Raw genomic sequence first — 23933 nt, forward strand, 5'->3', positions numbered from 1 at the left:
GTAGCCTGGTGCACAGCTCACTTGCTGATGGATTCTCTGTATCTTAAAGTCTTTAAACCATGATTTGAGGACTTCAATAACTCAGACATAGGTTAGAGAAGCTTAGAAGAGTGGGTGGGTGAGGTTCTGTGGCCTGCATTGTGCAGGGGGTGAGACTAGATGATCATATTGGTCCCTTCTCACCTTAGAATCTATGAGTCATAAGCTGTTCAAGGTGTTGGTCCTTATTTATCCTAACACGACTGGGGCCTGGCAATCATAAAACTACCCCTCCCTCTGCACCCCACCACAGCAGCTGAAATTGTTAGGGACACTTCATCCCGTGAGGAATTCCCCACGGTGGAATTTGTGGAGGCAGAGTCAGACGTTTTTGAACTGAGAGTCTGTTCCTGTGAAGTTCACTCCTGTGGGCCACCACATTGTTTACTGAGCCCAAACTTTATCACTTTCTGTAAGACCCATCTCTTTGATGAAGTTGGCAACTAACAGAGCTTCAGAATCAACCTGGCAATGTCACTCGGTGTGGCCTCCACCTAGAAATGTCTCCTCCTTATGTTAGTAATACAGTGATAGCTGAGGAAGGGGAGATAAAAGTATGGCCCACTTTATGTGAGTCTGAGACATATAATATGCAGTTAGGTACTTTGGTGATAGATGCCTTTAAAAAAAAGCATGTGGTGTAGACTGCCCTGGCCAGAGGGGAAGGGAAGTAAAAGGGGAAAAAAGGTTGTAAACACTCACTACTGGGGGGACATTATTTTAAAACTTTCCTTGTTCACAGGCATAGTTTGACACAATTCCTTTATGCAAACACTTGTCAAATGTTAAGTACCCAAACATTCCATTTAATCAAGCGTAACACGCTGTTCCATAATATTTGTCTTGGCCGTGCATTGTGTCAGTGGAGTTCATATCACTATGAATCATTTGTTATGCTTTGCTGAAAGGTTATGGTGGATGGCTCATAATTAGTGTCTTATTCTTGCTAACTCAAGAATGTTTTTGTTTTGATGATTTAGGCATAAAAAGGGATGGTCCCTAAAGCTAAAATGGAGATTTGATTCCAATCCTTGATACTGTCCTCAGTGTTGGAAATGTTTGCATGTGTTGAAAGTTTTCTGTATGTTAAACCTCAATATAAAAATGAATTGCTTAGTGTAATAATGCAGAAGTGCTAATCAGAGAGTGGTCTTTATTTCCTGGTTCCAATCATATGACAGTTCAAAGTTACTAAAAGTTATACCCTCCCATATGAGGGGTTTCTAGAAACTGACTCCAGTGGCTGCTGTTTACTGTACATCTTCCTTTAAAAAAAAAAGAAATCAAATGCAACAAAATACAGAAACCAAAACCACCATCCACAAACCAGTACAGCCAATTAATAAAATAAACAAATAAGATATCTAAGATGAAAATCAGGGTAGATGAACTGATCTACCTCCTCAGCAAATGAGAGAATTGGTGGACATCTATCCGTAACTGCTATCATTGAAACTCAGTGGCTTTCTGATAACAGACAACTCTTGTTCTCATAACACTTCCTACTGCAATAGTCTGTTTGGCTCTGGAGCCTGTGTTCTTCATTCAGCGATTGTGTGGACTTTTATTATTTCTGTCAAACAACCTGCAGAATTCTGGATTTTGTGAAGTCATAGAAAGCCAGTGGCATTGGTTTTGGTGATTCGTCTCCTGTAAAACCGATTATTGTTGTAAGTAATATTGTAATAATTCTAGCTATCTAAAGTGGTTATGTGGCCCAGTGATGGGGTGAGCTCATCACACTAGCCCTGCAAGAGCTGAGTTGGGCCAGGTGGGCCTAATTAGCTGATTAGGCTGCAAACAGGGGAGCTTTAGGCTGGAGGCAACTAATTAGACAGCAGGCTCAGCTGTGCAGGAACAGACAGGGCCTGTATAAAGCCAGGTAGCTGGCAACAGACAGGGGCTGCTGGGAAGGGGCAGTCACTCCCTGAGAAGAAGGAGTTGGTACTGCCAGAGAAGGGGGGAACCAGGAAGAGCAGGAAGCAGTCCAGAGAAGGAGCAGTGAAAGCTGAGTGGGTAGAGCCTAGAACTGCTGAACTGAGGGTGCCTGGACTGGAACCTGGAGTAGAGGGTGGGCCCAGGTTCCCCTATCAGTCACTGAGGGCATGGCATAGAACTGAGGCAGTGAATGGGAAGACTGCTGATAGACTGTACCCTGGAAGTGTGGCCTAGCTAGACGGCTAAGTCATAAAGGAGACGCTGAGGATCTTGGAGTGAGAGAAGCTGCAGACCAGAGCGGAGTGACAGCGTGCAAACTGAAGAAGGGGGCATCTACTTCAAGAGCTAATCCCCAGAGTGCCCAGGAGGAAGCACCACACTAGCAGTGATTGCTGCACCCCATGCCAGGCCCCCCATCACCATAGTATCTGAGCACCTAGTAATTTTTAATACATTTATCCTCACCACACCTTGTGAGTCAGGGATGTGCTATTATCCCCATTTTACAGAAAGGGATCTGTGGCATAGATTAAGTGACTTGCATAAGATCAGGGAACTGAACCCAGGTCCCCAGGGTCTAGGCTAGTATCCTAACCACTGCATTATACTTCCTCTCACTAGATGATACTAGATATCTGTGTGTGCTGCATGGAGTTCCTGCAGGTTATGGTCTTTGGTAAATAATGGAGAGAAAGCTGGGACTCAGGCTGTGCTGAGGTTTGTTTGTGTGTCTGTAGTTGTAGCTGTGTTCTTTAATTAACATCTTCTGTTTAAGAAAGACCATGATTCCCTGTATTATGAAAGTTATGAAGTAAGACAGCTATTACCATAGCAGGTTGCCAGCCACATGCCACAGTGTAGAGGATTTCGCTTTCTTTGAGTGCTTTGCAATACAACATGCTTCCAGCAAAAGCTGGAGGCACTGCAAACACCTCTCCTAGATCTCTGGCAGGTTATCCTCTAGACTGAGAGATAAGGGTTGCTATCTTTGCTCCATTTTTGGAAATATTTATTTTGCTTTTGACACCATATGATGCACAAGAATCCTGGTAAAAGATGAAGAGGTGAGGGGAACTAAAGTAGCTTCACATCACTTCTGTAGCTTCCTGATTTTGGGGCAGGCCAGAGGCTGATCCAGCCCAGACGTAAATTAGAGCAGGTTCAAGGCTGCTACTGTGTATGCCCAGCTACTCACAGCCGTAAGAGGCCATTTAGGCAGCTGGGAACAGCTGAACTGTAAAGACACTACTCTGGCTCTGTGCCATCTGGGAATTCCCAGTTGGCCTGATCCTCCAACTTTATGGCCCCTTTGTATCAATAAAGGGCACAAAGTGGCTGCACTGGAACACAGAATCAGGCACCAAAATCAGGATTCAGTAATTGTGTGACCCATCCGTGCCCAGGGTAGCCACCTGAGAATGCCAAGATCAGGGCAGGCTGCAAAAGGAGAACAGATTCTTCCAGCACTGGTGAGTGACACTGAAGCCCGGCTTCCCAACCAACCACAAACTGCTTCTGATTCCCCACACTGGTTATCAAGAAGCCAGTCCACGAATGCCCACAGCCCCCTTTGTTGCATTCCAGTTCCTGGCTCCCAAATCAGCAGTAGGTCCAGTAAAGAGATCAGTTGTTTAAACTCTATGCACTTTACTAAAAAAGTTCCCTCTGACCCCAAGGGGTCAGCCACAGTACCAGATCAATATAAGTTTGGATCTTACCTAAAATACTACGCTCCCAGCCAGTCCTTTAGTAACTAAAACTAAAGGTTTATTGTGAAAAGAAAGAAAGAAACCATGAGAGAAATGTTAAAGGATTAGAGCAATCAGATACATATAAATGATTGAGTCTATATACATCAGGTTTCTGGAAGAAATGTGGATTTGCAGGCTTGTATAGTTCCCTCTGGTATGCATCCAGTACCTGGATGGGTCTAAGTCCTTCAGTTCAGTTGCAAAGTGAATTGGTCCAGAGGCAGGTATATGTCAGTAACTGAACAGGAACAAAGGCAAAATGGTTTATGTGGTTTGATATTATATAACCTCTGTCTCTTGTCATGCGGCCTGTGGAAACTTACAGGAGCTAAAATTGAGTCCAGAGTCACATGGGCCAATCCTGGTAACTCTTGAGGTATGCCTTTAGTTTCTTCCTGGGCCCTTTGCTTCTGTAAAGGTTTTGATGGCCCATTAAGCGGGCTATTGTCCTGCCGCCTTTCTGTCTGGGGTGTGTCTTATACAGCATAGTTTGAAACACAGGTACATCAAATATGTCCCTAAACTTCCACTGCACACGTAACACATTAATATAAACATCATCATCTTACTTAGCACTTTATAGCCATTCTAACAGTACCTGACATGGCATACCTCCCATGAATTATTATGATTTTAACATATTGATGTTAATCAATATGACAAATGCGCTCCCCCCATCTACCCAGCATGACAAATTGATCAATGCAAAATGTAGGTCTCATCTGCTTATTTTGGGTAAATTAATGTGATCAGTAGCACAGCAGTATCGGTTAATGTCAGTGTCACGCTGGCTGGATGCGGGGGGAGGAGGCATTTATTATACTTTTTAACATCAATACGTGAGAATCATAATAATTCATGTGAGATATGCCATGTCAGGTACCGTTAGAAAGGCTATAATGTGCTAAGTAAGATGATCATGTTTGTTCATGTGTTGTGTGTAATGGAAGTTATGGATATGTTTGATGTACCTGTATTTCATATTGTACTGTGTTTCTGGGCAACACCCCAGACAGGTTGGCTGCAGCACTGCCTGCTTAATGGCCCATTAAGGAAATTGACAGCTACAATGGGCCCAGGCGGAGAAGCCAGGGATATATCTGATGAGACACCAGGACTTACTCATGTGACTCTGGACTCCATCTTATTCCTGTAAATTTCCACAAGCAGCATGGCAAAGGCCAAAGGACATAAAAGGCAGCTGGCCCACATCCATTCTGTCTTCAGTCTTCTGTCTTTGGTCTTCAGTCTTCAGCCTACCTCTGGATCAACTCTTCTACAACTGACCTGAAGCTGTGAAACAAAGGACTGAGACCCATCCAGTTACTGCATGTACACCAGAGGGACTATACAAGCCTGCAAACTCCACAGTTCTACTAGAAACCTGATATATATGGACTTTCCAGTTATTTGTATGTATCTGATTGCTTTAATCCTTTAACATTTCTCTTATAGTTTGTTTCTTTCTTTTTATAATAAACCTTGTTTTATTTACTAAAGGATTGGCTGACAATGTGGTATTTTGGGTAAGATCTAAATTTATATTGATCTGGTACTGTGGCTGATCCTTTGGAGTCAGGATAAACCTTTTGGTAAAGAGCATAGAGTTTTAAATAACTGATCTCTTTACTGGACCTAATGGCTGATTGGGAGCCAGAGACTGAAATGCAGTAAGGGAGGCTGTGTATATTTCTATTTAGGCTTCTTGATAACCAGTGTGGGGAATCAGAAGCATTGTTTGTGGCTGGTTGGGAAGTCTGACTTCAGTGTCACCCACCAGTGTTGGGAGAATCTGCTCTCCTTTTACAGCCTGCCGTGACCTTGGCATTTTCAGACATTTCCCTAGGCATGGATGGGTCACAGTCAGCCAGTCCTCCTGTTCAAGACTCCTGGCTGCCACCTCCTCTGGTTTGTGGGGAAAGCAGGGAAATGGCCTCATGGCTTCAGTTCCCTTCCCTTGGTCTGTGCAGAGCAGAAGAGAAACCGGCAGACTGTTGCAAAGAGACAGTTGAAGAAGAATATACCCACAGCATTGAAAAGACACGTGCCAGAGCTGTCTTCATCATGAGACAAATTCTTCAAAACACCCTATAACCAAAGCCATGGGTGATTACAAAGCATTTCTGCTTTTATAAATGGAATATAAAAGAGTGAAACAACTTTTGAATATGTGGCTGAATTAAGAAGCTGATAGCATTGCCAGTTTGGAGATCATTTAATGATGCATTAAAAGGCTGAGTAGTAGGTGTTATGCTAAATGAAGCAACCCAAAATGGTTATTGACTGAAACTGATTTGACCCTAAATTGTACACTAGTAATTGCTGTGTCAATGAAGACAACTACTAAATATGCCAGTGAGCTACAACAGCATTAAGTGATCTGTACAATAAAATAACGGGGGGTCAAGCATAAGCCACAACATGAATAACACTCAAAGACTGTTCCCTGCAACATAAGCAGAGTCTCACAATGAACATGATTGCTGGTTTGAGGACAAACCTTGTATAAACCTCAACAAATTGAGGTTGCACACAACAAATATTCAGGTCAGTGCAAAAAGCAAATCACCACCTCAGGAGGGTAATACCAGAGAATTTCTGATTCATCAGCTTGTAGATGGCAATGTGCAGTTCAACGAGAATGTTGTAGCATCTCTACAGCTGTTTCATTTAGAAAACAGTAAGCAAAGGGGCTTGGGGGTTTGTTTATAAGTGAGTGCAATAAAACTTAAAATGTATCTTGATACAGGATCTTGTTGTATCTGTAATTTCATAGCAGAATTATCAGAGACTACTTAAAGAGATAAAGTTGCAGTAAACCATAGTGCTTCTAAAAACATACATGAGAAATCTTCATTCACCTAGGCATTATTATAGTGAAGATAACATCAAAGGATGAACAGCATATGCTAAACCTCTATGTTGTGAAGACTGGGGGTCAAGCAATACTTGATAGAGAATAACAGAGATCCAGATTTTTAAAATTATGGGCTTTGGTCAACACAAAAAATAGCTGAACTGTTGGAAAACGCAGCTGATGTCTTTCCAGATGTTACTGGAACCTTAAAACATATCAAAGCAAGAACTCCGCTTCAAGAGGGAGCTATTGCTGATTTTTGCAACGCTCATCCAGTACTTTTTGCTATATGGCCAAAGGTAGAGGCAGAACGTCAGCACTTACACTTACAGTACTCTGGAATTATATGCAAGATTAATGGGAGTGAATGAAGCACACCTATAGTGTCAATAATGAAAAAGAATGAAGCTGGGCCATGCGTATGGTGATTTCAGCATTGCTATTGACCCAGTATTGCATGTCAATCGGTATCTTTTTACCTAGAATACAGAATATATTTGCCTCATTAAATGTTTCTCCAAGATGGACCTAGCCAAAGTCTATCTGCAAATGGAGATTAAAGACAGTGAAAAAAAGTACCTCATGATTAACACATACAAGGGCTTAACATTGTATCAGGCTGGGGTTTGGAATAGCATTTGCACCTGTTATTTGAGTAAGGCAATGACAGGGTTTTACAGGATATTCCAGCCCTCAGTGTTACTTTGATGATAAACTGGTCTTGGAAACTAATTATGAGACCCTCCCAAAGGTATTTGCAAATCGGTCCGAGTACAGTTTTAGAAAGAATAAAGAAAATATGAAATTTTCAAAGTTTCGGTTGCATATTATGGCTATACCACTGACAAAGATGGCTTGTATAAATCACAGAGAAAGTTGAAGCTGTTCTTGAGACACCCAACCACAAAATGTGAAAATATGTTCCTCTACATTCCTTTCAGGGGACGATCAGTTATTATCATAGGGTCTTGCCAAACATAGCTACAAAGTTACATTCTCTAAATCGTCGGTGATATCTCCAAAGTTGAGGATGATCTCTTTCACATGTTTTATTTTTATGGGTCCTTTGATGACTGAGGAGTCCAATCCTTGAGCCACAGACTTATTAACAGACATTGCAGGTGGTGTTGGGAGATAGAGTTGGGCCACAAGTGTTGCATGACAGTTGTCTGTCCCTTCTTTTCCGGTGTTTTTCTGTGAAGAGGGTGAGGCGATTTTCCTCAAAAGTGGTCATTCTTTCTCTGACAAGTCTTCTCCAGTTAGCTCTGTCTTGGGCTACTGTCTCCCCATGTGTGATGTCGATGCCATCTCTCTTGATGTTTATCTTGAGGATGTCTTTAAAGTGTTTCTTTTCTTCTTTGCTGAGTTGGGTGTACAGCAATTGTTTTGGTAGGCATACATCAGGCATATGTGCATAGTGCCTGCTCCACCTCAGCTAGTGCTGGATAATCAGGGCCTCAACGCTTAAAATATTGGCCTCCATGAGAACACTCATGTTAGTGCGGCAATTCTCCCACTTTATGTTGAGGATCCTCCAGAGAAAGTGCTGGTGCTGGTGTTCCAGGTTTTTCAGTGTTTTCTGTAGGTTGTGCAGGTCTTGCAGCCTAGAAGAGAGTCGAAATTACCACCACTTTGTATACTAAGATTCCAGTGTGTGTTCTGATGGTGTAGTTGTTGAACATACGGCAAGACAGTCTGCCAAAGGCAAGGCTGACACAGTGGATTCTGTGCTGAATCTCGACTTCTGTGTTTGCCCTCTGTGAGAGATGGATGCTAAGGTAGGCAAAGTGTTCTCCCTTTTCCAGTTCCTTTCTGTCAGTGTAGATCTTCTCTGCTGGGTCTGATGATTGACCAGGAGCAGGCTGGTAGAAAACTTTTGTTCAGTGTTTTTTAAGCTTCAGAGAAGAAGAGCTGTTCGTAGGTCGTCCTCTGAGTTTGCAATTACAGCACAATCATCTGTGTACTGGAGTTCGGTTATTGTTGCAATGTTACTTTAATTCTGGCATGGAGGTGAGAGAGGTTGAAGATGTTGCCGTCAGTCCGATATTGGTTCCCAGTGCCCTGTGGAAGATGGTCTTGGATTAGCATTTTTATAGATGCTAGGAAAATGGAAAAGAGAGTGGGTGTCAGACATAGCCTTGCTTTAATGCCAGTTCAGATGGCAAATGGTTCAGAAGTAGAGCCACTGCACAGGATGGAGGCAATCATCTGGTCATGGAGGAGTCTTACCGTGGTGGGAAATTTACTGGGGCAGTCAAACTTTGACATGATTTTCCACAGAACCTCACGGTTCACCGTCTAAGGCTTTGGTCCGATTGATAAAGACCATATACAGCTCCTAGTGATCTCTTTCTGTTGTTGTTGTGTATTAGGGTTCTAGAGTCTAAGAAATAAAGTGGTATTATGTTGCTACCTTCCAGAAAGAATATTTATGGTTTTTCTTCTATTTCTCTTTGTGCATGTCATGAACATAACAGAAAGGTTTATCCAAATGTTCAGCTAATGGATCCATGCTATGGCTCCACATAAAGATAGCTTATAACACAAGACTTGGAATTTTCTGTAGGTCTATTGTAATGCAGCCCATGCGTACAAACCAGACACCAGTGATATTGTTTATGGGACATAATTTAAGGTCTCTCTTGGACTTACTAAAGCCCCGTCTATAGAGGAACATTCCTAAGAAACAGTGTGATCAATAGTCACACCTGCAGTTTTCATGGGGGAGAAAGCCTTGGTTAGAGATTACTGAGATAACTGAATGAAACCTAGGGTGCTTACACCACAGACTGGTCCTTTGTCTTATTGGATAGAAGTAGCACCAAACATGAAATGGAGAAGACTCATAAACTAGCTTTTAAGTGCAAGTTCCAAGTGACACCTATTGAAAATACCAAGCCTACAGTACAGCCACAGATAGTGACTTGTCATAGTGCCAGTGAGCCTCATGTCCCTGTTTCTACAAGTGAATCCAACACTACAGAGCAGGAAGACATTGCTGATACAGCTACACCAGAAAGTGCAGATGCTCTTCCAGATATTGTTCTGATGCCTACGAGACACTATCCAGAGAGAAGCCTTAATTTGTAGTTACGTTGTATATTTAGTGACAATAGTTTAAATAGCCATTCATTTGTAACTCTCTGTATATCCTTTTACATTAACGGAGGAGTATGTGGTGAAATAAGGTAGTATCTCTTTAAAAAGTTTACAAGCTCTCAGTTGGTGCTCACCTTGTTCTGGGTTTTTAGAAACGGACAGTCAGAGCAATAGTATGTATGTAGCTAGGCCTTGCATGTATGTGTACATTTATTAAACACAGTTAGTTGAGACCCAACTGAGCCCATGTGGTTTCTTCATATTGCTTTTGTGAAAAGATCAATAGACACAACAGTACTTATGCATGGGAATGATTTTAAGCAATAAGACTGCTCACATGAGTAAAAATAACATATGTAAGGGTCTTCAGGATCAGACCTACAGCTAAGCATGTATGCTCTGTGAAGGGCACTAAATGGCCTTTTTGGGGGCCAAAGGAGACAACGTATTGGTCAGTCAAACAGGCTTGTCTCAGTCCTGTACCCTAAAAATGTAGACCCCCAATTTATGATGAGCCTTTTGATGTAACAACCACTAGTTGTTGAACTCTGTGCAGGGATCATTGGGTGAAATCCATGATCTGTGCTATGTAGAAGATCAGACTCAAAGTGTTTGATTCTGGCCTTAAAATCTAGGGATCTTGTCTTGCTCCCATTTAAATCAATGAAAATGTGGCCATTGACTTGAATGGGAGCAAAGACTGGGCCCTTGGTATCCACTAATTCTTGTGTCCATATTGTGATATTGTCAGAATAGTGGTGTATCATGCTTGAGAATACAATATCACGGTGTTGTGAAGCAGCATTGCAATATTACTATATGTCTTGCAAGTCAAATACAAAGCAAAAAGTGGGATACCTGTGTTATTACCCTATCTTGGACTTGTTTCATGATGCCTTGACCTGGGTCTCATTTAATGTGGAATTATCTTACATTAAATGTGTATTTATTTGGCTCATTGCAGCCTCCTTCTCGAAGTTGATATGCTGAGAGGACCTCATTGACATGACTGAACAGGATACTGTATTTGATCAAATACATACTGGAGACCTCTAATACAGATTACTGAAATAACATAGCAGCACAGAACGAACAATGTCAATACTGTAAGCAGAATATACTCATGGAGTAACATGCATATGTTTGCCTTGAATTATGCAAAACTGTCCTCCATATTTGCTGGAGGATCTCAGAGTTGAGATGCTGGGGTTATTTCTGTGGTATTGAACATGGTGTATAAGGATGTTGTAAATTTTTTTTTCAAGATTAGATTCAGAGAATAGGATTCTTGTAAACTTCCACATTTTATGTTATGGAGCAAACTTAAAGAGGGGTGTGCAGGCTCTTGTCACATATGCCTGCAAACAAGAATCTTAGGTATCATATGGTCGCCTAACAGTATCTGAATACACCACAATCTTTTAATGTAGTTATCCACACAACACCACCATGAGGTAGAGAAATCATATTTTTACCATTTTACAGATGGGGAATTGAGGCACAGAGAGATAAAGTGACTGCCCAACATCACACAAGAAAGCTACATCAGAGCAGTAAATTGAATCCAGGTCTCCCAAGTCCTAGGCCAGAACTCTATCCAATGGAGTATCCTTCCTCTATATCTAGTGGCAGCAGACTGAAGCTGGTGTCTTCAATTACAAAATTTCAGGTTCAAAAGGAGTGTTAAGTGACTAATTTTCTACAAGAGAGAATCACTGGGATCCTTACAACGTTAAAAACAGAGTTTCTCCAGTATCTAGCATACATGACTAACTTGTAATAAGACAGCACATTTTCAGTTTGGAGAAGTAGACCTTGGACTGTACGTAAGGTTACAGATAGGGACTTGGCAAGAAACAGGAAGTCAGTATGTTGTTAAAACCAGAAATGTTGGCTAATGCTACCACCTTGAAAGCCTACGCACAAGTATTTTGAAATTCAATAACAAAGATACACAGACTATTGCAAAACAAACAAACATATGCAAACTCCTACATTAACACAATGTCATGTCTGAGCACCTATATTCAAGAAATTCCAAGGTATGGTCTCTATTGCACCAGTAACTCTGTCTTGCTGCCCGTATGTAGCCTTTATATTATTGTATAAGGTGACATGTTTTCTACTTTAAAATTATATTTGTAACATATGGTCTCTGAAATTTCAAGCACCTACAGATAAGGGCATAATTGTAGCTAAAATACCACAATAACATAACTTTAATATTTTGTGGTTTTATATCATATTCCATTCTAGGATCTCAAAGTGCTTTATAAACATTCATGAATAAAACCTTACAGTTAGAGAGCTAGTTGGGATTTTCCATTTGAATTTTTTTCTGATGGAAAATTAAACTTCCACAAAATCTTGAAGGAAAATCTTATTCTCCCCCTGCCCCACCCCATCAGAAAATTATTCCTAGGCTCTGCAGCTCCCAGAGTTACAATTGCAGGGCTTAAATTGCAGCAAGGGTGGTTTAGGTTGGACACTAAGAAAAACTTCCTAACTGTCAGGATAGTTAACCACTGAAATAAATTGCAAGGGAGTTGCTGGAATTTCTGTCATTGGAGATTTTTAAGAATAGGTTGGATAGACACCTGTGAGGGATGGTCTAGATAATTCTTGGTCCTGCCTTGAGTGCAGAGGACTGGACTAGAAGACCTCTCGAGGTGCCTTCCAGTCCTATGCTTCTCTGATTCTATGACTCCTTGGGAACCTGCCAGGCTGCATACCTCCTCTATGCAATGGCTTAGCCCCCATGTGGGGTTAGAAGGCTGTACTCCACAAATGAGAGTATTAGTGGCTGTGTAGATTCTGCATGCCCAGGAGCTCTGGCAGAAACTCCATCTCCCCAAGGCAGAATGCTTATAGAATCATAGACATGTAGGATTGGAAGGGAGCTGGAGAGGTCATCTAGTCCAGTCCCCTGCACTCGAGGCAGGACTAAGTATTCTCTAGACCTTGCTTGCTGGGGCTCTCAGTGCTTCCAGGCTCTATGGCTCCTCAGAAGCTGGGCTGGTCAGCTTCCTGGCTAGTGGGATCCCTCGTTCCCCAGCTGGCTGCCACGTGGACAGCCAGGGAGCTGGGCTCTCCAGTTCCCAGGGCTCCCTGGCTCTCCTGCTAGATGGTTCCCTGAACTACCTTGCTCCTGAGCAGCCTAGGACACTGACCAGCCAGGGAGCTTGACAGCCTGCCTGCCCACCAGATATGTGGCCATCAGAGCCTGGTGAGCCAGACAATTCTCAGCCTATCCACTAGACATGTAGGAAAGCTGGCAAGCTGGAAAATGTCCATGTCAGTTCTACCAAAACAGTATTTTTCCACCCTTGCCTTCCCATCCCATGAAAAATGTCAAGGTATTCTTGTTTTTATTTTGTTCCAATTTGGAGTGAAACAAAATTCAAAATCTCAATTTTATATGGAAAGGAAAATCCTATTCCCCCACATCTCTACTTACAACACTTCTGTAAGAGAGCTCCAGAGTAAATATAATTATCCCCATTTTTGGATATGGAAACATCTGTTAATTGATGCACCCAACATCACAAGCCAGTCTGTATTAGAGCTGGAAACAGAACCAAATCAGATTGATTTTATGAGGTAAATCCCTTGATTTAGATGGAGTTACACCAGGTTTACAATGGTGTAACTGAGAGCAAGATCTGCTGACACCCAGGCCTGCCCTCTAAAATGCTACACTGAATTATAGTGCTATAATTCCATTTCCAACCAAGAGATGCTATCTTTCTGGTATTCAAGCAGCATTATTTCCTCCTTTTGAGTTTGCATACTTTTTATTACTATTATTATTATTTATTTATTATGAATGTTGCAATCATTAAATTGCATTAAATATTAAAATAGTGATTTCTAAGTTGAAAACCAAATACTAAAGCTTGTGACAGAAAAGATGGGGAGCCAAAGGAATTGTAATGTGGTCAGCAAGGATTTTTACCAAAATATCAGAGGGAAAAAAAGAGGGAAATACCTGTTCTCCTGGCAGACTATGGTTAGGATGACTCTTTTAATAAACATTTGTCCTCCACATCAATATAGTGGCTCTTCTTGTGCACCACTATCTGCTCTGAGTGCCTGCAAGTTTCCAAATTGAATTTAATGTGTGAGTTTGACACATGAGGCCCTGATCTTGCAAAGACTCTCACACATGCATAACTTTATGTATGTAAAAATCCAGGATTGGGGCCTAGATCTCTAAAGGGCTTAGGAGCTGCCTACTCAAGAAACTACCACTCTCCTTTTTGCCATCTGACCACAGCTGAGTTCAGCAGAGATGCTTGATCTCCCTCAACATAGAATGAGAGCTGCTGGCAGGGTTTTCTTTGTTAGGGTCCCTCTGCTTTTAAATTTGATCCCCACATTGGTCAGAAACAGCCCAAATCTGCTGTCCATCAGAGTCTCCAGAGTCCCATGTGCTTTATTTACTAGAACATGGCTGCTCCTCTGGATTTAATATTTCTGGATTTTAGTTTCCTAAAATCTTACTTTAAAAAACTAACATAAATAGTGGGAAAAAAATGTCTTTATTTTGATGGACAAGTGGATGAAAGACCATAAACAAAGGGAAATTGTAAATTTCAGCATAATGAATTGGTGGGAGGTGTTTACTGGGGTATAGCAGTGATCAGTATTGGGTTCAGTCTTTTAACATCTTCATTAATTATCTGGAAGAGAACATCATATAAGCAGTATGCTAATTAAATTAAACAGATACAGTGGTGAGTGCAATATAAATACCTTGACACAAACTCAGAGCAAATACAAAAGTGAGGGAGATTGCAATTACTAACAAGGATAGAAAATTAATGCAAAGGGACCTTTGAATGATTAGAAACATACATTAGAAAGTAACAAGGATAGATTCAGCTTGGAAAAATGCAAATGATCCAATATTTAATGGGTGGGAGAAATTCCTAAGGTAATAATTCTGAAAGAGACTCAAGTGTGGTAGAAGGCTGCAAATGAGATAGATTTGCAATTTGCCAGTATAAAAGGTTTTAGCCTGCATACTTAGAAGAATCACATCACAGATTGATGAGGTGATCATTCTTTTCTATATAGCTCTCGTGTGACTACACTGGGATTTTTTATTAAAAACCCAGAAAGGTGATACTGAGAAAAATAACCTATTGTAATGCACCTGCTGGCTCATTATTGGGCATTCTTACCACTCAATTCCCCATCCATCCAGGAGAGGGCTCCATGATCCCTCCAGCACAAGAGAGAAGTGCTCTTGAGGGGATGCTGCTCAGGATAGAGATGGAGATGCTTTGTGAAAGGATGAGCAGCCTGGGAGCTGGCTATGAGGGAAAGTCTGAATATCAGGCAGGCTGGAGGGCCTAAACGTAGGATACAGGCATACCCTGTTGGTGCCAGAAAACACTTGGATTTTGTTACCTACACACTGCTTGTCTAGATAGCAACTCAACCAATTGGGGCAAAATGTTGGGCTTAGCTTTTGCTGCTGTTTTTTGTTGAAATTGTTAAAGCAAGTGTTCCTGGGATATTAGCACTATTTATTTCTGGCAGTCCTAGTAAAGGAATCTTGTGTTATGCAAAGTGTATGTTTTTTGGGAACCCAGCTGAAAGCTAGAACCTGAAGTCCCCAAGGCTTGGAGTGCCTCCAGCACTTGCTTTCCAGCTCACGGTACACCCATCACACTATCAGACGTCGGAGAGACTGATGTACCACAACACTCACATTGACATCCTTCAGACAGTGGGATGGTGATAGTATTGTCAAACTGTGTGGACTTCAGAGCAGAGCAACAAAATGATCTGGGAAAATGAGGACTTATTAGGGGATTTATGAAGAAAAATTAAATGTATACTTTGTGTAAGTGATGATGATTGAGAAGCGTTGCATAGGAATCTGTAGATATTTAAATAATGTAAACATAAGATGAAGATAAATTATTTAGAGCTGCACAAGGGGGTATAATGAGTAATGGGAAGTAACTATAGGGTGGGTAAATAAAGGGTGAATATTGCAGCATTGCCAACTTCGTGACTTCAAAAATCATGCGATTGGCCTAAAAATCATAAGATAGTAAAAAAAAAAAAAAAATTTGGGTCCTTTTTATTTGCGTTGTGGTTTTTGAGCCTTTAAGAGTTGTGTTTTTCAAGCTTTTCATTTTAACCCTGAGGGCTAGAAACTTAGCTCTTCTATAAATGGAAGCTGAAAGTCTAAGACAATCAAACTATTCCATGAGCTGGGACTTCAAGAAAAAAACATTTTAACAAAACGTTTAAAAAACCAAACAAAATATTTATCATGAGATTCACGATAAAATTGCGAGAGCTGGCAACAAGGTAAAACATCCTGACAGCCAGATCCATGAGGTTGTGGAACAGCCTCCTACCATGTCAGGCCTGGTCTACACTGACAATGTAGGTCGATGTAATGCGGCTTACTTCGATCACCTAAAGTATGAGTCTACACTGGCATGTCAGTTCCGCCAACCTAAATCACGGTAAAATTTGACTTAATAAAACCACCTCTGCAAGTGGCGTAGCGCTGAAGTTTAATTCTGTGGGTCGAATGAGTGTCAGGGTAGGCAGAGCGCAATGTAAATAGACATCATTGGCCTCTAGGAGGTATCCCACAATGCTCTGTTTTGACCGCTCTGCACATTCACAGTCTGCTGCACTCTGGCCACATAAACAGGAAATAGCTCCTCCCCAAAAGCCCAGGGAAATTTTGAATTCCCATTTCCTGTTTGGTCAGCGTGGAGAGAGCTTGCCAGCCCAACTGATCATGGCGACTGCACACCCCAAATGCACTCCAGGCTGGAGTCAACCTGAGGTCTTGGATCTCATCGGTTTGTGGGGTGAAGAGTCTTTTCTGGCTCAGCTCCGAGCAAGCAAAAGAAATTTGGATATCTACAAGAAGATACCTCGCGGCATACTGGAGAAGGGGCACAACAGGGATGTGCAGCAATGCTGCATTAAGATCAAAGAGCTGAGGCAGGCTTACCAGAAAATTAGAGAAGCTAACCACTATTCTGGCTCCTCACCAAAAACATGCCACTTTTACGAGAAGCTGCATGTGATTCTCAGCGGAAACCCCACCATTGTGCCACCATGTAGCATTGATACCTTGGGGGAATCTGAGGCCAGGAAGAATGAGAACGAATCTGTGGACAAGGAGGAGGAGGAGGAGGAGGAGAATAGGGGGCAGGTGAGTGGGGTATCCCTTCTTCCTGAAAGCCAGGAGCTGTTTGCAACACAGGAGCAGCCCACCCAGATGCAGGAAACCATGACTGACCGGGATGCTGGGGAAAGTACATCTGGTGAGTATGTACAGTAAAATGCATGTCTTTGGTTATATCCCCAGTCCAGAATCTTGTACCGGCGGTAAAAGTGGTGTGTGTAGCAGTGAGGCTGTGCTTCCTCGTACTTGGTGTGCTTAAGCATTGGGAACCCCATTGCGGAAAATCCTTCCACTATGTCACTACCCTTCTTAGCAGAAGTCTATTAATGGCCCGGCACACTTGTATCACAGCTGCTCCCATGGTGGATTTACTGACTCCAAGTTGATTCCCAACTGACCAGTAGCAGTCTGGCGCTGTTAACTTCCACAGAGCAATGGCCCCTCCCTTCCCCACTGTCAGAGCTGGTCTCAAGTTAGTATTCATGTGTTTCAGGGCTGGGGAGAGCTCGCCGCAAAGTTTAAAGAAAGTGGCCTTTTGCATTCGAAAGTTCTGCAGCCACTGCTCATCATCCCACACCTTCATAACGATGCGATCCCACCAGTCCCTGCTTGTTTCCCGGGACCAGAAGTGGCGCTCCACCGACTGCAGTTGGTGTGTGACAGCCTGCAGCAAATGAGAATTGTTTCGTTCTATGGCTTGTATCAAGGCGGCCTCTGTAACATCGCAATTTTCAGCGCCGCGGCTCCTGTCTCACCCCTGAAAATACTGCAGAATAAGTCATGAGGTGTTTGTGATGCTCACAGTAATAGCGCAGAGCTGAGCGGGCTCCATTCCTCTCAGGCAAGGGCGTGCGTGCGGCAGAGAGTGAAGGCTTTGAAAAAATGGTGCAAAAAGGTGATAGTCCGTTTGTTTGGACTGGAACAAGAAGTGAGGGAGAGGAAGCATGTTGCACCATGGGAGGACGACAGCCTTCCCAAAAGCCTCTGCTGCTAGTTGCACTGTGGCCTAGCTACCACGGTGCACTGCTTTGATTGTCGACCCAAGCACGGCTAGTGGGGGGCACAATCCCCCGATGCAAGGACCATGGTGTGATCACGCTCCTCCGACTGCTAAAATTCATCGGGTGAATAAATCGACTTCACTCCCCAGTGTAGACGTACCCCGAGTAAGTTCATGCTCGACCTAATATCGCTAATACAGGTGAACAGCGGACCTGGCAAAACTGGGTCACCAGATCGGCCTCCCCCTGCGCTGGACTGGAAAGGGGCGGGGGGATGCCCTGGTTCTTCTGGGTTGCGGCAGGCAGTCTGTGCCCTGGCAGGCTTTTCTGAACTGGCCAGCCCTGTCCATCAGCTCGGTGCGTTGGGACAGGTGACGGGGAGTAGCGCTGCCCTGCCGCTGCCCGCCACACTGGGGGAAGGGTGCAGTGACAGTGGCCACTGGCCCTGAGCTTGCATTTCTGGCTACCCTGCTAGGTGACTCCTCCCCCAGTGCCTACCCCTCCCTTTTCCCCTCCCCTGGTCCCTCCTCCAGTCCCTGCCCGCGCTGGCGGTGCCCGCCCGGGTGGCGGCTCTTTCCAGCCGGACCGCTCTCGCTGAGCTGCTGCGGCGGCGGCGGCTGTTCCGGAAAATGTCCGAGCGCGGCGGCTTCTACCGGCAGGAATTGAACAAGACCGTGTGGGAGGTTCCCCAGCGCTACCAGAACCTGACCCCGGTGGGCTCCGGAGCCTATGGCTCCGTCTGGTAGGTGCAAGCCGCGGGCGGAGGGGCAGGGCAGGGGCCCCCCCGGGCAGCGCCCCAGCTCCGCTCCCCCTCACCCCCCCGAGCTGTCCGGCAGGAATTGCCCCTGCCACTGGCTGGGAGCAAACAATGCACGGAACGGAAGCCGTGTGCATGGGGACCGGGAGCCGCTAGGCCCGGGTTAGCGTTGGCAAGCCCGGCACTGGGGGTGTGTTTGCGATACGCCCGGCGTCGGGGCGTGTGTGTGAGGCGCCTGCAATAGGACTGGATTTGGGCGTGTGACGGAGGCGGGGCGGCTTTCCGTGCAGTGCAGCCCTAGGACCTCGCCCCGCTGTGCCCGCGTGCTGTAGGTCCTGTCCCGCGGTCGGAGCGCTCTGTATCCTGTGTCCGTGTGTGCGACTTGCTCTCGCCCCTCCTCCCCGCACTAGGGTTAGGGGGAGGGAGCCGGAGCTGAGCTCTCCCCAGCCTGCGCGGCTCTGGAATTCCTCCGGGGTTGCTAAGGGTAACCCGGGTCATTCCGGCCCACTGAAAAGAGGCGTCCCCCTAGACCAGCGTTAAGACCTTCCTCACTAGTGAGCAGCGTGCGTGGATTAAAGTTTGCGAGGATAACTCTTTTATTCACACTGCTGGGCGGGGGGGGGGGGAGTGACCCACTGTGCCTTTTGAGCAACTTCACATTGCTCTCTTCAAACAAAACTTTAGGTGCCTACATCACCAGAACCACTGTTTTTCCCCCTTCAGTAGCCTTCACACTGGTTGGTGTAACAGATTGTTGCATCATTGTAAGCCTTCACTTCAGTGTACGTCATTTAAACCTGTGTCTAGGTGTAGGGAGACGAGGGAGCTTGTTTACAGAGTCCATCCGTTTATCAAGGAAGCCTTCATTTTATGTGCACTTTTAGTGCAATGAAAATTGCAACATTGCCAGGGATCTTGCAGTGTCATTGTCTCTGTGAATCAGAAATGAAACCTGGCTGCCTCTTCAGAATCAGGCAGAGAAGTGTAAGAACCTTAGGCCTGAGAGATTTTTTGTTGTTGCATGAAATAGCAAAGTTCTCCTTGTTAATGTAATGAGAAACTTCATTGCATTCTGTCATGCATCTTTTAGATTTACTGAGAAACCCATTGTCTTGCCTGCAACTTGTTTGCTCCGTATTTGTGTCTGAAATAATACCGCTACCCACGTTTCTGTGAGTTATATGGTTCCTGGCAAACAGGTTAATCAGAGTGCCATCATAGGAGTGGAGAACAACTAAGTAGAATGATATAGTGATAAACAGTGTTTGAGGTGAGCAGTAGGATATATGGAGAAGCACATGGTGTCAGATTCTGCTCTGACTTTTACCCCATATGGCCCCATTTGGCCAAATTCAGTTCTTGGATATGCAAGTGTAAATCAGTGAAGTTAGTGGAGTTACTCTGGATTTACACTGGTATAAATGAGAACAGGATTTTGCCCACTGACTTCAGTGGAGTTGTGAGTCAGGGCAGAATGTCCCAAAGACTGTAGACTGTTAATGTTGTGCACTGCTCCATGATGTGTCCTTTCCATTCAGCACTTCTGTTTTTAATAATTGCTTAGTTATCTATGTAATATAATTCATTTACTTTGTGCTTACAGTCCTGCAGGATCAAACTTCTTTCCTATTTCGTTCATATTTAACTACATTTGTAGAAGCTTTGAATCATTTTCAGAACTGTTTTAACTTTTAAAAGGTCACTGTCCATTTAAAAATCATACCTCTATCTGAATTATTTTACCTTCTATTAACAACAAAATCTCTACCATAAGTCTAATCAAATGCATTAATGAAGAAAAAGTTTTCTAAATTTTGTTTCCAGTTGATTTGTGTTGTGCATTCAAAATCTTCTGAATAGTCAGTTTCACTGTTTTCCCTATATTGTCAGTTTCCTGAGGGTTTTGTTTGTTTGTGTCTTTCACACAAGGGTGGAGAGAAATACTTTTAAAATAGGAAAATGTGATGAGAACCCCCCACAATAATTGGCAGAGGGTCTCGGGGCAGATGCAGAACCTGGAAGTTCTCTTAACTCATTTTCCCAAATTGACTAGACTTCAGGTTTTTCCTACAAACAATCTGTGTGAATATTCACACATTTCCTTCCAGCTAAGGGCACAATTATGTGAATATCTCCGTTCCTAAGTTATTTAAACCATAAACTCTTAGTTTGAGTATTTGGGGTTTTTTTCCTAATAGTTCTCAAACTATGATATGTTTACAGTATGAAAACAAGCATTTTAGTTTTCCAATTGCACCTGATTTTTCTGTCTTTTTTTCCTTAAGCTCAAATATTTCTAAGAAAAATCTGTAGTGTAATGCCAAAAAGCTTTTCAAGCATAATAAAGGAAATGGAAACGTGGTGTTTCATATGCTGTGCAGCGGGCTTATTTTCAGCTGTGGTAGAGTTTACAATTTCTTCTACTTATTTTTGCCCCTCCCCGATTCTAAGGAAATCCTAGCTGTTGACAAATGGGGAAACTTAGAAATTAGGACATAGAATGCAGCAAAATGCATCTGAAATGGAAGTGGTGGTGAGGGCTTATTGCCGAAATATTCATTTTGGGGTCAAAGTAGTAAACTGTTATTTACATGAGTAGTCCAGTTGACCCCAGTGAGATTATAGATGTGAGCAAAAGCCTGTCATTGTTAGAAAGGGTTTCATAATATGACTTGTAAAAAGAAAAGAAAAACATTGTACAATAATCTGAATATCAATTGATATTTGGAATAATTTCCACAGAGTGGAAGCAGTGATATGTTGATAACCAGTGTATGTCTCACTTTGGAGAACTGGTCATTCTCTTAACTAATGTATTCTGCCCCTTATATAATGAATCCCAACCCTATGTAGCAAAGTACTTAAACACATGCTTAAGTCCTGTTGAAGTCAGTGACATTTAAGCACATGTGTAAGTGCTTTGCTGAATCGAAGCCATAGTCGGAAATCCAAACACTGGCTTTGAAATAGGTTCAAAGTTTTTAATAGATTCATATGTTTCTTAACAGTTCTCGAATAAATCTTTATTCATAGTGAAATGTTCCCCTCCTTTCTGATTCAGTGTAACTTTTCTGCAAATCTTTCCCTTCTTTTTAATGTAACTTGTTACTTGCATGTGAGGGACATTTGGGTAACATAATGTTGTAATTGTGGCATTAAATATGTTGGGCTAAAACACATTAGTAAATATTCTATCAGACAACATCTCAGCCTTGGAGTGACTTTTTTTTAAATTAAATTTTGTATGACTACATGTATATTTTTAAAGTTGCTAGAAATGAAATGGGGGATCAGATGTTTTTGTGCTCCTATAGCTCAAAATGATTTTGTTATTAAACAAATATTTTGCAGTCCCTTTTGCTAGGTATCTATTTAAATGCTGACAACATGCTTTGATGCTGTACCATATGGAAAATATGATCTCTGACCCAGAGATTAGTCTCTTCACTCTCAAGGTGCATCAGAGGGCTCATTCCTGGAAACTTTACAAAGCAGATAGCAACCCTGCCCCAATACCCCATTGCGGATCTACTAACTGTGGTATGGAACCTTATCATTTAAATCAGCTTCTGTACCAGATGACGGGATGATAGCTAATGTGATGCCAATTTTCAAAAATGGGTCCAGAGGTGATCCCAACCATTACAGGCCAGTAAGCCTACCTTCAGTACCAGGCAAATTGGTTGAAACTATAGTAAAGAACAGAATTATCAGACACAGAGATGACCACGATTTGTTGGGGGAAGAGTCAACATGGTTTTAGTAAAGGGAAATCATGCCTACTAGAATTCTTTGAGGGGGTCAACAAGCATGTGGACAAAGGTGGTCCAGTGGATATAGTGTACTTAGATTTTCAGAAAGCCTTTGACAAGATCCTCACCAAAGGCTCTTAAGCAGACTAAGTGGTCATGGAACAAGAGGGAAGGTCCTCTCTTGGATCAGTAACTGGTTAAAAGATAGGAAACAAAGGGTAGGTTTGTGTCAGTTTTCAGAATAGACAGAGGTAAATAGTGGTGTCCCCCAGGGGTCTATACTGGGACCATTACTGTTTGACATATTCATAAATGATCTGGAAAAAACAGTGAGGTGGCAAAATTTGCAGACGATACAAAACTACTCAAGATAATTCAGTCCAAAGCAGACTGCATAGAGTTATAAAAAGGTCTCACAAAATTGGATGACTGGGCAACAAAATGGCAGATGAAATTCAATGTTGATCAATGCAAAGTAATGCACATTGGAAAACGTAATCCCAACTATACATATAAAATGATGGGGTCTAAGTTAGCTGTTACCACTCAAGAAAGAGATCTTAGAGTCATTGTGGATAGTTCTCTGAAAACATCCACTCAGTGTGCAGCGGCAGTCTGAAAAGCTAGCACGATGTTGGGAATCATTAGGAAAGGATAGATTATAAGACAGAAAACATCATATTGCCTCTTTATAAATCCATTGTATACCCACATCTTGAATATTGCGTGCAGATCTGGTTGCCCCATCTCAAAAAAGATATATTGCAACTGGAAAAGGTACATAAAAGGGCTACTAAAATGATTAGGGGTATGGAAAAGCTTCCATATAAGGAGTGATTAATAAGACTGGGACTTTTCAGCTTGGAAAAGAGACAACTAAGGGGGGATGTGATAGAGGTCTATAAAATCATGACTGGTGTAAAAAAGGAAGTGTTGTTTACTCCTTATCATAACACAAAAACTAGGGGTCATCAAATGAAATTAATAGGCAGCAGGTTTAAAACGAACAAACGGAAGTATTTCTTCACACAATGCACAGTCGACCTGTGGAACTCTTTTCCAGAGTATGTTGTGAAGGCCAAAACTATGTTATAGTTCAAAAAAGTAGATAAGTTAATGGAGGAGAGGTCCATCAATGGCTATTAGTCAGGAAAGGGATTGCGGTTTGCTAGAGGCTGGGAATGGCCAACAGGATGGATCACTTGATGATTACCTGTTCTATTCATTCCCTCTGAAGCACCTGGCATTGGCCACTATCGGAAGACAGCTTACGGGGTTAGATGGACTGTTGGTCTGACCCAGTATGGCCATTCTTATGTTCATATGTTCTAGAGCCCACAAACACTGCACAAAGAACTTCTGTGGAGTCCTTGCCTCAGGCACTGCACCCCTACACTATATTTTCACCAGCTAACTCTGCAGATGTACACTGCACAGTCTTCCTTAACTGAGCACTTTGCATTTGAGCCTTCACCCATTGAAGACAGTGGATGTTCTATCATCGACTTCAGTAGGTTCAGGATCAGGTCCTTTAAGCTTAACACAAAAACAAACAAACAAAAACCCCA

At 42.8% G+C, this 23933-nt stretch overlaps 1 protein-coding gene across 3 annotated transcripts in view; it reads left to right on the forward strand.

Annotated features, from left to right (window-relative positions):
- Nucleotides 1-18404: 18404 nt before the first annotated feature.
- Nucleotides 18405-23933, forward strand: part of MAPK11 (mitogen-activated protein kinase 11) — a 50161-nt gene continuing 44632 nt past the window's right edge. For 2 of the 3 annotated variants that reach the window (XM_067564328.1, XM_067564332.1), the window contains exon 1: nucleotides 18405-18598. In XM_067564328.1, the coding sequence (XP_067420429.1) occupies nucleotides 18486-18598 (113 nt within the window). In that variant the 5' untranslated portion in view covers nucleotides 18405-18485. The remainder of the gene's footprint in view (nucleotides 18599-23933) is intronic. The other variant, XM_067564331.1, reaches the window with a different exon arrangement.

This window comes from Emydura macquarii, unplaced genomic scaffold (genome assembly GCF_026122565.2).
Source record: "Emydura macquarii macquarii isolate MOO-44397 ecotype Brisbane River unplaced genomic scaffold, CSIRO-AGI_Emac_v2 contig_2636, whole genome shotgun sequence".
NCBI classification, from domain to species: domain Eukaryota; kingdom Metazoa; phylum Chordata; order Testudines; family Chelidae; genus Emydura; species Emydura macquarii.